Source organism: Octopus bimaculoides, chromosome 4 (genome assembly GCF_046866305.1).
Source record: "Octopus bimaculoides isolate indiv1 chromosome 4, ASM4686630v1, whole genome shotgun sequence".
Lineage (NCBI taxonomy): Eukaryota > Metazoa > Mollusca > Cephalopoda > Octopoda > Octopodidae > Octopus > Octopus bimaculoides.
This window is the reverse complement of record NC_142931.1, coordinates 82,959,208-82,972,907: the sequence shown is the minus strand read 5'-3', so window position 1 is coordinate 82,972,907 and position 13,700 is coordinate 82,959,208. Positions and strand designations below refer to the sequence as shown.

Here is a 13,700-nt window from a genome sequence, read left to right as displayed (position 1 = left end):
TTAGAAGGCATTTAGTGTAGCTGCTGCCTACAGTTTCTGCTACGTCATCATCTTACAACATTAATAATTGCTTTTAATTTGGCCAGAAAGCCAACAGTTTTGAGGGAAGTGATTAGTCGACACTGTCAACCCTAGTATTCCACAGGGTGGAGGGTAAAGGCAAAGCCGACTCGGTCGGGATTTGAACTCAGAGCCAGAAGAAATGCAGCAAAGCATTTTGTCCGACGTTCTTACGATTCTGCAAATCCATATTTTGAGTGGGGTGGGGGTCGAACAGTATATTTCGTTTTATCGATCCCAGTATTGGACTGATACTTCATTTTATCAACTAAGAAGAATGAAAAGCAAAACTGACACCAAGGAGATTTGAACTAAGAACGTAAAGAACCATAACTAAATATTGTTAGCAGGTTGCGTAGAGGCTCCTTCGATGGTATCGGTGAACAAATCCAGGACATCCTTATGTTTTAATACATCATTTTCCCTTTTTGTCATAACTGCTGATTGTCAATAGCAAAAGTGATGTCCTAAACTCAAAGAAATTGCTTCGAGAGTGTTTCGACTTTCCTTCTAATTATTTCCACTGCAATGATAATCCACTAGGAAGTGGTGGTTACGACATCAATAATAACAATATGTACTCGTAGAAGCTAATGAGAAAATCTCCGCACGGTTGCATGAAATTTTCTTCGAATTATAAACGAACAAAATTTTTAAAAATAGATAGTCATGGTTAGAGCGAACGTGATCACAGGCATGCTCGATTGCGTTGATCTGGAGTTAAACAAGCGATACGACTATTTACTTGCAGTTGTTTGTTTGTTTTTTTTTAGCCATCGACGGAGCTTCTAAGTGGTCGCACAAACTACTAGAAATAGCAGCTCAATATCCTTCAAAGCACCTGATTATTCTTTAAAGACTTAGTGGATAATGTAGTTTTGAGTGCACTGGGAAGAGGAAGGGGTGGTCAAGGATAGAAAGCCTTTGATCACGGTCAAGGCTGACCTAGGGCGTCAGTGTTGTGCGCACGAGAGTGCATACGTGTGTGTGTATATATATATATATATATATATATATATATATTTCACCGAGGAAGGCTGGTTTATGGCATTACCCCGAGTTTCCCGTCCATAAAGGGTTTAACTTTGTGGCGTATCGTCAGACCCCAAAACCTGTTGGCCTAAGACTTCTTCAAAATATGGAGGAGGAAAGGCCTCGTTACGAATGTATATATATATATATATATATATAAACACAGGTTAGCATAAATAGAAAAAAATATAAAGCAAATTTAAGCTCGGTATCTATTTCACACACACACACACACAAACCTGCAAAGCCATTACAAAAACTGTTACTCAGAGTTTTATGTTCCCATTCGTAGGACGGTTTTTATACATACACTAGAGATGAGTAACTTTGGTAATGACATCTCTATCAGTAGAACTACTAGCGCCAACACAACATAAATTGCTGCTGCTACTACTACCCTCACCTCTTGCAGCAGCTGCAACCACTACAACTACCACTACAACTACCACCACAACCCCTACGGTTGCTTCTACTAATACGTTATGAGTACAGCAACATTATTCAAAACTATCTCACAATATAAATATTTGGACGTGTCCAATACCGGCAGCAGCAGCAATAACAACCACAGTAGTAGTAGTATCACACCCGGCGCTGCTCATATTAACAGTTTGATATGAGACACATACCGCCAGGAGTAAACTACTTGAGGTATTAATGTTGCCACTACAGTTAAACCTACCCGCTAACAATAATAATATTAGTTACTAGTAAGCATTGTTAACAGCTTATCAAAAGCATAAGAAATGATGTTTTTTTTTTTTTTTCTAATTTTGGGAAAAGGCCACAAACTTTTTGGAGGAGAGAGGGTTATTATATCCGATTGAATCGACTCAGTATTTGGTTCGTACTTAATTTATAGACTCCGGGGGGGGGGGGGACTACGTGCTAGATATTTTACTCGGCATTCTACAATTTTGACAATTCAGCTTCAACCCAAAGAGGAAGCATATTATGCGATCGTTCGACTTGCTATTAATAGCAACTAAATCTTCCTCCAATTAAACTTAACCATCTTAAAAGTGAAGAAAACACAGGATAACGTCCCCGGTGCTTTAACTGAAATAAAATGTCAGGATAGACACGAGTGTACCCGTCTTTCATCAGATGTGTTCTACTTGGCAAGTACTTATTTCATCAATTTGCAAAGGATGACATAGTGAATAGCAGCTGGATTTGAACTCAGAATGTAAAGGGACATAACTAAATAAAGCAAGTAATTTTATCCAGCGCTTTATTGATTATACTAAATTATTTGACGAGTAAACCGCTAAGCTCTGTGAAACTCAGCAATGCCACTTGATTTCGATTCTTATTCAAAATCATTTTCATATATTTTTCATTTGCTGTTTGGAGCAATGTGTTAAACGTCCCCATTTTATTTGCTTGCTCCAGATAAATTTCGCATGTACACACAAGCCATCAACGAAGGAGCATCTATGCAGTCATTCGAACGGCAAGAAATGGCATCCAAATCAAATTCTACCATCTTAAAAAAAGAAAGCCATGTTAGACAACCTAGTCCCAGATATACAAAAATACGAAGTAGTCAAGGTTGGAACGCTTTGGCTATAGTTCTATTCAATCAGAACTGACCTGGGCTAAACAACACGCACTCGTACACATACACAAATAATAATTTATAACTTTAGCGCAAAGTCACAATTTTTTTTTTTTTTTTTTTTTGGTGGTAGAATTGAATCGTACTTTATTGATATCGCAGAGATGAAAACTGAAGTCATACTCAACGGAATTTGAACTCAAAATTTAAAGGATGGAAGTTAAATGTTTCAAATATAGAAGCTTGTGGAGGAAACCGTCGATTATATTGACCTCGAAAGGAAGAAAGGTAAAACTGACCTCGGCAGAATTTGAACGCAGAAATTGAAGAGCTGTAACATTTAATAAGAAACATTTTATCCAATGCTCTATCGATTTTATCAACAGTAACATAACATACGATTTGAACTACTACTACTAACAAAAATATAGTTACTACTACTACTGTTATGTACATTAGTATCAACAATACGAACCAACTAGGAGGTCTCTTTGTGGTTGTTCGATCTGCTAGAAATAGATGCCAAATCTCTCTCAGCTCGCAACCCACTGGCTTAAAAAAAAAATCTCACTCAGAATATCAAGACGGTCACGGTCGGAACGCCTTCGCTCACACGTATGTTTATTCGGTCAGGGTTAACGACCTGAGGCAATACAACTGCACTAACAGTATTTACACTCACTACCAACACCTGCTACTAATATGCCGCTGCTAGTACCATTACCACAGAACTTGTATCAACAACAGAACTAGCTTAACTACTACAGCTAAACGTCTAGTAACAGCAGTTCCACCAAAAAGAATTACTATATACAAACCAACAACAATTACTGTTTCTATTACAACACACTAAGAGTCAAGGCACAAACATGGAGGCCAAATAAAATTTCACCACCGCTATAATTTTTTTTTTTTCTGAGGGATGGGATTTCTAATATAGGCACGAGGCCACACATTTTGGAAGGATGACATAGTCAGATAGATCGACACTAGTACTTGACCAGTGCACATTTTAGTAAGTCTGGTGTCGAGAATGGTGCCTGGTTTGAAAGTCGGATGGATAGAGAAAGAATCTGGGTAGCGAGGAAATAAATCGTGGCATTATCTATATTTGTATAGTCATTGTCAGTCGGAAGCTAAATTAATTTCAATATGAAGAGGTTCTTCATATTTTATCCTTTACATAACGACAATGGCCTGGATATGTTCAGAAGTATGCCGGCGATATAGCTGGATTAATGTGCTGTAGGCTATCTCTTCATTTAATGATAGCAGAACATAGGCTGTCAAATAAAAGTTGTCTTGCAGTATATTTGTTAGTTATGTCTCTTTACAAATTTCTTTACATTCCGTGTTCAAATTATATAGGGGGAGGGGATCTATTTTACCTGTCACCCCTTTCCGAGATGGATAAATAAGTACCAGCAATGTACACGGATCAAATTACTTGTCTTTCTCAACAAAAACCTATAGTCTTGCCTTTCATGAATTCTCGCTATTAACACTTCCATCACTGAAGTTCAGGTTTGAACACTTTTGTGTCACATTCTTAAAATACCGTCTGCTAATTCCTTGTAAGCCCTCCTTTACCTTTTGAAAGTGGAAAACTATTTTTCCTGTCCGAATATGAATCTATAAGTGAGAGATATCGATCACTTCCACCAACTGATCTAACTTAATTTCACTGTTCTGTGTTCAAACCTCGCCGATTGGCTGTATTTTTTTTTATTTTCTCCTATTACCTACCCGGTTACATAAATTGAAAAACTATTAAGAATCACTGACAGTTAGACTGTCATTTGAAAGCCTCTTTAACGCCCCAAAAAACAATCAAAGCAACAAGCGCTAATGCAATCACGTTTCTTTACAAACACACAAGTAAACCTCTACAGTCACTCGGTTCGCTAGAAATAAGAACTAAACCTCTCTCAACCCAAAACGTACCATTTTCTTAAAAGAAGAGGAAGGACCCACTTGATAATGTAGCCCTGTATATATCCGTTAAAAGACGGAAAGCTCATGACTGAAATGTCTTTGATCAGAAGTCTACGTAATAAAGTTTAACATGGAGTTAAACAATAACAACTCTCTACTTTACCCCCTCTTTCTCTCTTTTTCATATAGACATATTTTATTTTTAAACTATGAAGCATAAAATCTAATGTGATACCTTTATAAAGAGGTGTTTCATTCATATCTTTCCTAAAGACATTAAGCAAAAAGTTTTGACAGTGAAAGTGTGTTTTGACAGTGAATCGATACGGAATTGCGAACATTATTCGCCGATAACTTGCCGGCAGCCGCTGAAGTAGGACACTTTCTCACACAAACACATCACTTTGTAAACAAACACTAATTTATCAAGGTTGAATGTTTACAGGTAGAGCTAAATATATATTAATAATGAGGCGCAGTAGCTGAATATGTAGAGTAGCAATCACTGGGCTTTTCCTTCGTGGATTATGAGAAAGTAAACGGCACAAGGGTCTGTTGCGTACCTCACCATGGCTCATTACGTTACCTCTATATCATACAATCTCAAATGGTGATTATCCTGATAACAATCTGGTTGAGTTTGGGCCGGAAGGAAGCATACAATTTTCTAATGACACGAATAGGCTTTTTATCTCCCCCCCCTCTCTTATGGGTGGCATCTTGGGCATGTGTCTTTTACTATACTCTCCGGCCGGCCAAATCGTTGTTAGGGACTTCATAGGTGAAAACTGAAAGAAGCCTCTGTGTGTGTGTATGTATCCTACCAAACCAAGAGAGAATGTTTGTGGGAGAAAGAGAGGACAACATAACATGGTGATTAATTTTTGGCAAATTGAGTCCACAACTTAGATTCAAGTCCCGGTTGAAATCGTTTCTTCTTCCCCTCCTACTGCAATTTCTCTTATTTATATCGAGCCGACGAGCGAGTCTCTCCGCGATTGCTCGACCTGATATAACTAGCAGCCAAATCTCCTTTAGATAATACACATTAAATAGACTAGTCTTATATTAGCTCCTACCTAAAAGAAAAAAGAAAGCAAATGATCATGGCTGGAATGCTTTTTATCATAGGTCTACTCAACCAAGGTTTGACATACGGCTAAAAAGTAACAACTCATGCAGGCTATTCAGTCTTGACCGAAAAATAAAATTGACGGTCTTAAACTCGAATAAGGGTACCATATTTCATATTGTTTCTAACAGATTGACGTTTCACTCTAGTTGCAGCCTCTCATTAGTTTCACCCCAAGTCAGATGGACAACGAGTACTGAGTAAAAGTTCACAAATCTTTAACAACTGCAAAACAAGAAGTTCGGTCGCGATGAGAAAGTGGAATATATTAAGCTAGTGTTCCAGATTACGATATAAATATAAGGCCCCAACATCATACAGGATATTTCAACGAAAAACAAAGCCCACAATAAACTTGCTCTGATGAACAGGTTTTAATTATTCTTTGAATGAAGGTAGTAGCTAACTTGCTTTGTATGCATACATGGAGCTCTGCATTCAGAAGTACTGCTTCAATGATAGTTGTCCAAAGTTAAGAACTGTTGACAACAATTACGGTATTTGTTGCGTTAAGATATTAGGTAAGGTACATACATTCCAATCTGAAATGAAGGGTTTATACAAGCTTTGTAAAGGCGGAGTGAAGAAAAAAAGGAAAAACGTTTAACAATGCTTAAAGTTTTTCCTTGGATTGCATCACTTATACTGCAGTCAAATTTCGTGAGCGGAGATAAGAGAGAGTAAAATATTCTTCCCCCGCTACAGATGTGGAGCAACACGCGAAATGAGGTGCAGAGAACTATATCAAACAGGCTGGGAGCCAGAATGTAACCTTGCTTAACCCAAATAACAAATTGCAAAGACCATCGACCTGGATCCATGAGATCACTAATGCTTACATTTAAATAACATGAAGGACTTCTGAAGATGCGTAGAAACTTTTAAGGAACGTTGCACGAGTATGCGACAGTGACTGTCAAAAGCATTTTGTAAAGTCAATGAACTCCACAAGAAATAACTTGCGCTGCTCTTTGAAATTTTGCGTTAGTTGATGCTAAAAGTCTACTATTGGTTAGGCTTCAGTGGAGTCCACTCGCAATGTTTTAACGACGACTTAAACTAAAAGGAAAAATCATTTAAAGAAGATCTTCTTTCCATAAAACCTTGTTAGGAAGTGTGTGTTGCCACTGCAATCCCATCGCTCGTGTGCCTTTATAAAGGCTGCAGAAATTATCGCCTCCCGGGATCCTGGTGAATTAACAGTAGTCCTCAGTATACATATAAAGGATAAACTTATTTGTCAATACAAGAATGTCCTCTTTTTCACCGCATAATTTAATGGGAATTTGTTGGAGAGAGAGAGAGTGTGTGTGCGTGTGTGTGTTTTGAAATGGTAAGATAGATGTATACGTTCAAATGAAAATAAAATCATAAATTACAGTATGAAATATATACAAGCCTGCTGACTTCGCGCACATATTTACATAAAAACACCAATAAACGAAAAAAAAAAAAGAAAAAAGCAAAATATCAATTTTGTATGCACAAAACATGGAATCTTGAATATTTTTAAAGAAAAGGAACGTAGTAAGTTAAGATGCCAGTAACATCTCCACGAGCATTAACGATACAAGTGAAGTGAATCAGTTCCAAATAGGAATCGAAACCGGGTCATGGACACTTAGCTAATACGTTATTGCCGCATACAATAATACTGTTCTGTCGATAAATATAGGTTGTCAAAGCTATTTCAATAAATAAGGAGAGCAGTAATGAAAGTATGAACCTTCTCAAATGACAATTCAGAAGGAAGATATTGGCAAATCAAACTGTCATTTAATAGTTCTCCGTTAGAGTACCGCAGTTGCTTTGACAAGTTGGTTTCTATTGATTTTATTAAATACATAAACACATAATTGCGCGCGCGCGTATGTGTGTGTACGAAATGCGGTGGAGACGTTTGTATAAACAAACACAATATACATTTTTTATGCATAACACGCAGCAAGTATTATAGATACAAAATACAATTATTCACTGTACATAACTGTTTTATGTCCAGTCATATACATATCTGTGTGTGTGTTTGTATACACACACAATTATTAGATATAATTAGTGGGTTATTCAGTTAACTACATATCTTTGTGTGTGTCATGAGACCTGACTGCAGTTATAACACTGAAATTTAAGGCATTACCAGGAATGTCACAAATGAACCGGAAAAGTCAGTCCTGAGGGACCGAACATAATTATTATTTATGATCAAATAGATATTGATTTTTAATATAAGCAAAAGGCTATGAATTGCATAAGACGTATAGAAAAAGGAAAAGCTAGAGCGATCTGGGCAGCATTTGAACTGGAAATTTAAAGGGACACTACGAAATACCGTAAGGAATTTTGTTCGACACTACCGATTCTCCCACTCCTCCGTCCTCACAGTCAAACTAATAATAGCAACAGGGCAAGCAATATGAAACGATGTAAAGAGAAAGATAAAACTTACGAGTGTTTTAATGGAACTTCTATATTAAGAGAAACGGCTCTTTTCTTGATTTCAGGTTGGAAATCTGCCAGTTTTGAATAGTCCTGATCTTGGTCAACAAGTCGAGCAGATTTCCTGCTCTCCAACAAGCGGACGTCGTCCAATTTCTTGGATATTTCCAACACGTCGTTACTGTTGGCTGCTCTCACCCAAATTGTCACTTCGTTATTGAGTTGTTCGTGTTTCTGTACAAGTCCAGTTACTTCTCTTCCATTTAGAGTCACATATACTTTTTGTCCTTCAAGTAAATGTACGGAGGACATGGCTTGGAAGCCAGGTCCGATTATGTTCTTCGAGTCCACTTCCTGAATAAGTCCGTTTTCGAATTTGACACAGTATGAAGAAGCCGGCGACGTGCCGAGTGTCACTGACGACCGGTTTGCAGTTGGTTGGTTGTTGATGTTATTGTAGTCGGAGTTCATTCTAGTGGTGTCATTTACTTCTCCCACATCAGGCGACGAGCGAACGGCCTGAATGACCCCAGTGTAGAACCGGCCATCTTGACAAGCAGCACTAATTTTGGTGCCGACAATCGACCGTTTCGCCAAACGTCTGTTTCCAAACATGATTTATATTCTGTATTTTTTTCTATTTTTACTTTAAACAATTTCGATAGTCGTATTTATATAAGAATGAGCAATTTTTCAAAACAAGTATTGTGGAAAGCAATTTAGCAAAAAAAATTACAGAGGGAACTCATATCTGCACAACAAAAATAGAATACAGAGATCAATTTCAAAGGAACAACAGTTTCTTGATTTGACAGATAAACTTTTCTTAAGTTTGTAGCATACTCCTTGAGTTAAAAATATATTAAGAGATTCTTTTAATTTTGATGTTTATTGAATCAACTGCCATAAACGTGTTGATTTCATTTTAGTACCGGAAAAAAAAAAGATTAGCAAGTGAAAGAACCTGCCGGTTGTTTATAACGGGGAAATACTTCTGTATGTTATTTTGGGCCTATTTGCTCCTGTGCATAGGCTTCAGGTAGAGAAAGCCTAAGTTTAGTTTATCAACTACATTTGTAAGCCTATTTAGTTGGAGAAAAAGCAGTGGAGAAAGAGAGGAGCGGTGAGCGTATACAGTCCTCTTTTTGATGCCCCTATTTATAGAATTGTGTAATTGTCGGCTTTTAAGTAGACAGTTTCATGTCTTCTCCAGCTCGTGACGTGTTGTTGTCATTGGGAGAAGCAATATGACGCGAGAGCAATAGCAAAAAGAAATAAGAAAGAAAACCGGGAACTAAATAACAGATTTTAGTAGTAGTTGGAGAATGGTGTCAGGATACAGAGAGAAAAAAAAATGATGTTTCGGATTGCCAATATTAATTAGGTAAAATAAGCAATTTGATGTTTCGAATCAGCAAAACAATACTCGTATAGTTTGGTTTGGCAAAGTTGTGTGTGTCACGTATTCCGAGGTGGAGTTCACTCTCAATCGATCAATCAATCAATACTGATATAAACAAACACAACAAAATGTAAAGAATTAATTATGTGAAAATTAGTACCTACTTTCATGAATGTATATCGACATAATTTTTAAGAGTGGAAGTAGTGGTAATAATAAAAACAATTTGAATTAAGACCAAAGCATAAAGACAAATGTCATTTTTAAGAAGGCTTTTGATAGCAATGACGAAAGTACGATGGCCAGCAGTGACCGTAAGCAGCAGAACGATTAAGAAAAAGTCAACATCAATAGCAACAACAAATACCCCACCAACAATATAAATTATTTGCTTGAAGGTTAAATCCAGAATCTGTTTTGAGTTAGATTTTTTTTTTCTTGCGGTGGTCCAGTAGTCTTAGACAATTATAAACATGTTAGGTTTTCTCCCTGTAGTTGAAGGTTCACCGGTTTGTTTTGGTTCTAAGAGTGGTGGGTGGAGCTCCACTTACCCCAACAAAGCCACGTGCTCAAAATACTGCTAAACGATTCGTTGATGAGTGCACTCCTTGCATTGTTATTGGTCAGTTTCTCAGTCAACACTGACGTCATTGGTCGCTATCGGGGTCACCAAGCCGGCATCTCATCACATATATACGGCTACACGTATATTACTATATATATATATCGCTCTGTTTACATATATATATACACGTTTACTTTATTTGTAAAGGTTTTGTCTGTTTATTTGTGCCCCTATAAAATTACCGGGGAGGGGGGGACCTCTTTTCTTTTTTCATGGGAGTTAGTAGTCAATATTGAACTGTAATTGTAACTTACGGCAATATTGTACCGGGCTATGTTTGTATACAGTAAAGATTTTTCTGTAATGGAGGAAAATCGCTACCTTGGTCGGCGATCAAGGAACGGTGTTTGTTGTGAAAATATCCAAAACAAACCGAATCCAAATCAGACTAAATACCATGAAGAAAATGATAGATAGATGAACTCTGTGAGAGAAACTAATGTCTGAACTAAAGGCTGAACGATTTGTAAATTGAGACAGAAAGATAAAAATAAATGAGTGATTTAATATTAGAGGTGGTGTTGTAGGTTGACCTAGATGTCGATGGTGGCCAAATAAGAGCTGCTTGTCACTAGAACACACACACACACGTATACATCGACAGTTAACAAGTGTGATTTATTAATGACAATCCCGGTGTTTAGAAATAGTACCAACTTTGTATTATTGTTGTTGGTGTTGGTTGTAGGTATAGAGAAATAACCGGCAAAGAGAACTTACGGATTTCTAGTGATTTAGGGAGGAACAAACAATTGCAGTTTGTAACACCCGAATTAAAAATAGGATCAAAACAATACCCTTAGCAAGAAATACTGTTATTATAAAAATAATAAATGATAATAATCATCAAAATAAAATTAGTTGTTTTTTTTTAAGCTACAAGTTAGGATCCGATATATATGAAATATATTTAGCGAAGCGATGTGTGTAAAAACTTAAAATTAAATGTTTGTTTTAATAATAACGGCACTGTTGCGTTGATAGGTGTACAATAACAAACTCAATGTCAGCAGTGTAAAAGAGAACAGTACCGTATTTAGAAATGTATATACCAGATAAATAATCTCAAAGCTTAATGATTACAAGACGTGGGATTTATTGAATATCCAGTGTGAATGAAAAAATATATTCCAAGTCGAACTGGTTAAGTCCTCGTTAAAATGTGGAGCAATTAAAATAAGCTTGAAAAAAAAAATTGTGTATATTCATCGATTGTTATTGAACTTACTGTCAATTCTGAATATTTTCCAATTCTCCGAGCATTATATCTGAGTAAATGGGGTTGCGTTACATTTCTATTTACTATTTTTGTTTATCGGTGAGTTACAACGTATGATTTGTTGTTTTGTTGGGATCTTTTAACCATGCATAAATCATTGAACATCAATAAACATTATCTTGTTTCTCATTGGTAAAATATGGGGTCAGTGCAATTGAGGGCTAGAAATGACGCCTCAACAGTCTTTACGACTGCTATGTTATTGCCAAAGTTATCATCCGGTGGACTTGGTGATGCAAGCATAAATATAACATATTTTTACTCCAGTCGCTTTCAAAATATTTTAAATATCAATTCGACAAACTCTTATTTTTTGCTTTAATTAACTCATATTTTGGGGTTTCAGTTAATGTAAATCAAAGGTTTTGTATTAAATAATAGTCTGAATTAATCAGTAAATTCAACCGGCTTTTTTTCTATATCTCTTGCTCAGTAAACAAACTGTAGCTGTTGACTAATTGCTATGTTTTTGGTGGATCTATCGTCTTTACTTACTCCCTGACACTTTTTTTCCAACTCGGCTTTCTGATGCTCCAAGCAGTATTTTAGAAAGCGCAAAAATGCTTACAACATATATTTACATGCCAAATTCCTATCTAAATTCAGCAAATCAATTTATATCAACTTACTCTGCATGAAAATAAAAGATAAAAATATTTGTTTTCGATTAATGATGTGTATGGTAAATACGCTTGCATACAGGTTGCCGGTTTTATTGGAAATTGCGTAACTCATGAAGTTCGGCAAAAAATATTCATATCGTAAAACGATTGAGTTAGTATCATAATTTATTAACTCTTATAAAAAATATATGAGTCTCAAATAATTAAATTATTATTATTATTGTTTAGATTGGGAAAGTGACCTTCAGCAATAACAGTAGCATTATCTGGGACAATTACTGGAACAGCCAGCTTGTTTATTACAGTCGAGTGTACAGATATTTACTGATAACTCTCCACACAACACTCTCTCTCTCTGCCCCGGAATATGATGTATGGAGGGAGATAGAGAAATCAACTTCATTCTGCTTATAATTCTAACCGAGAAGTTAAAATAGTTGTGGTGTGAGTAACATAATGCAAGGGAGAGTGTCCGGTACGGGGTAAGAATGGGAGAGGAATTACGAAGTATTCACGTGTCAAAGAAGAAAACTAGAAGGCAGCCCTCCTACTTTAAATATTATGCCAAAAAGATAGAAAATGTAATTTATCTTTAAAGCGAAACGCGTTCATCAAAACACAGAGAGAGTGAGTGAGTGTTTGTGAATGGATGGAGTAATTAAAGAGTACGCATGTGTGATCGGTGAGTAAGCTTAAGGTGCCTGAAAAGCACCGTAAAAGCATACATCCTACAAGAAGCCTATTTCCTCTGTGAAAACAAAATATATATGGTGGTCGAGAAGTGAAACGAATCGGAGAGTGCCAGTTACTCATAAACATTCCAGGGAAAATAGCATATGGCAAGATGGTGGTGCTATTAGGAAGTCCTGATTTTTCTATAGAAACTTCGGCACATTCACCCGTGGCGTTCGCCTATTCCCTGTCAATTTTGTATCTTGTTTCCAGCTTTATTAGTGTGTTATCAGATGGTTTGCAAGGTAAATAAAAAAAACCTCTAGCCAGTTCCTCGTTTGACAGTTTTGGAACTTTCCTAAGCGGCTGCCCCGTGTTTAACACTATCAGACATGATACTACATATTTAGAATAATTTCTTGAACCTATTTCCAAAATTCTATACCTCATATGTCGTATATATATATATATATATATATATATACACTGGTGATTTCAGTGATGCACGTCGTTTTTGTAAACGTGTACTATGTATAATATAAGTCTTTTTATGGTTGTTTTTGTAACAAATTTTAATGCTCGCCGTCTAATATTGGCTGAAGGTGTTTATCTTTATTGTACACACTAACAATTATACTTACTTATACTTAACGAAGTTTTTTTTTTTTTCAAGAAAGTATTCATAATTACTCTAACAATCAATAAAATATGCATCTTTTGACGTACGCCTGTTAAGTACCTCATGTAAGCATTAAGAACGAACAACATTTCTTCTTTAAACTACTTACGAAAAAAAATAATAAATTCTTTGAGCACAAATCTATTTAGTAATTTCAACAAATTTCGAATGAACCTTCATATATTTTTTGTTTCGCTCAACTCTTCCAGTAATCTAAGTTTTCCATTACTGTCGGGACATTATATATTTTTAAGAGTAGCT

At 36.2% G+C, this 13,700-nt stretch overlaps 2 protein-coding genes across 2 annotated transcripts in view; one reads left to right on the top strand and one right to left on the bottom strand.

Annotated features, from left to right (window-relative positions):
- LOC106882595 (zinc finger protein 704) overlaps positions 1-11,978 on the bottom strand; it is a 138,173-nt gene extending 126,195 nt beyond the window's left edge. The window contains exon 1 of the mRNA XM_052967172.2: positions 8,170-11,978. Coding sequence (XP_052823132.1) covers positions 8,170-8,774 — 605 coding nt within the window. The 5' untranslated portion in view covers positions 8,775-11,978. The remainder of the gene's footprint in view (positions 1-8,169) is intronic.
- Positions 11,979-12,557: 579 nt separating this feature from the next.
- LOC106882350 (protein cereblon) overlaps positions 12,558-13,700 on the top strand; it is a 34,036-nt gene continuing 32,893 nt past the window's right edge. Inside the window, exon 1 of the mRNA XM_014932997.3 lies at positions 12,558-13,065. Within this exon, the coding sequence (XP_014788483.2) occupies positions 12,933-13,065 (133 nt within the window). The 5' untranslated portion in view covers positions 12,558-12,932. The remainder of the gene's footprint in view (positions 13,066-13,700) is intronic.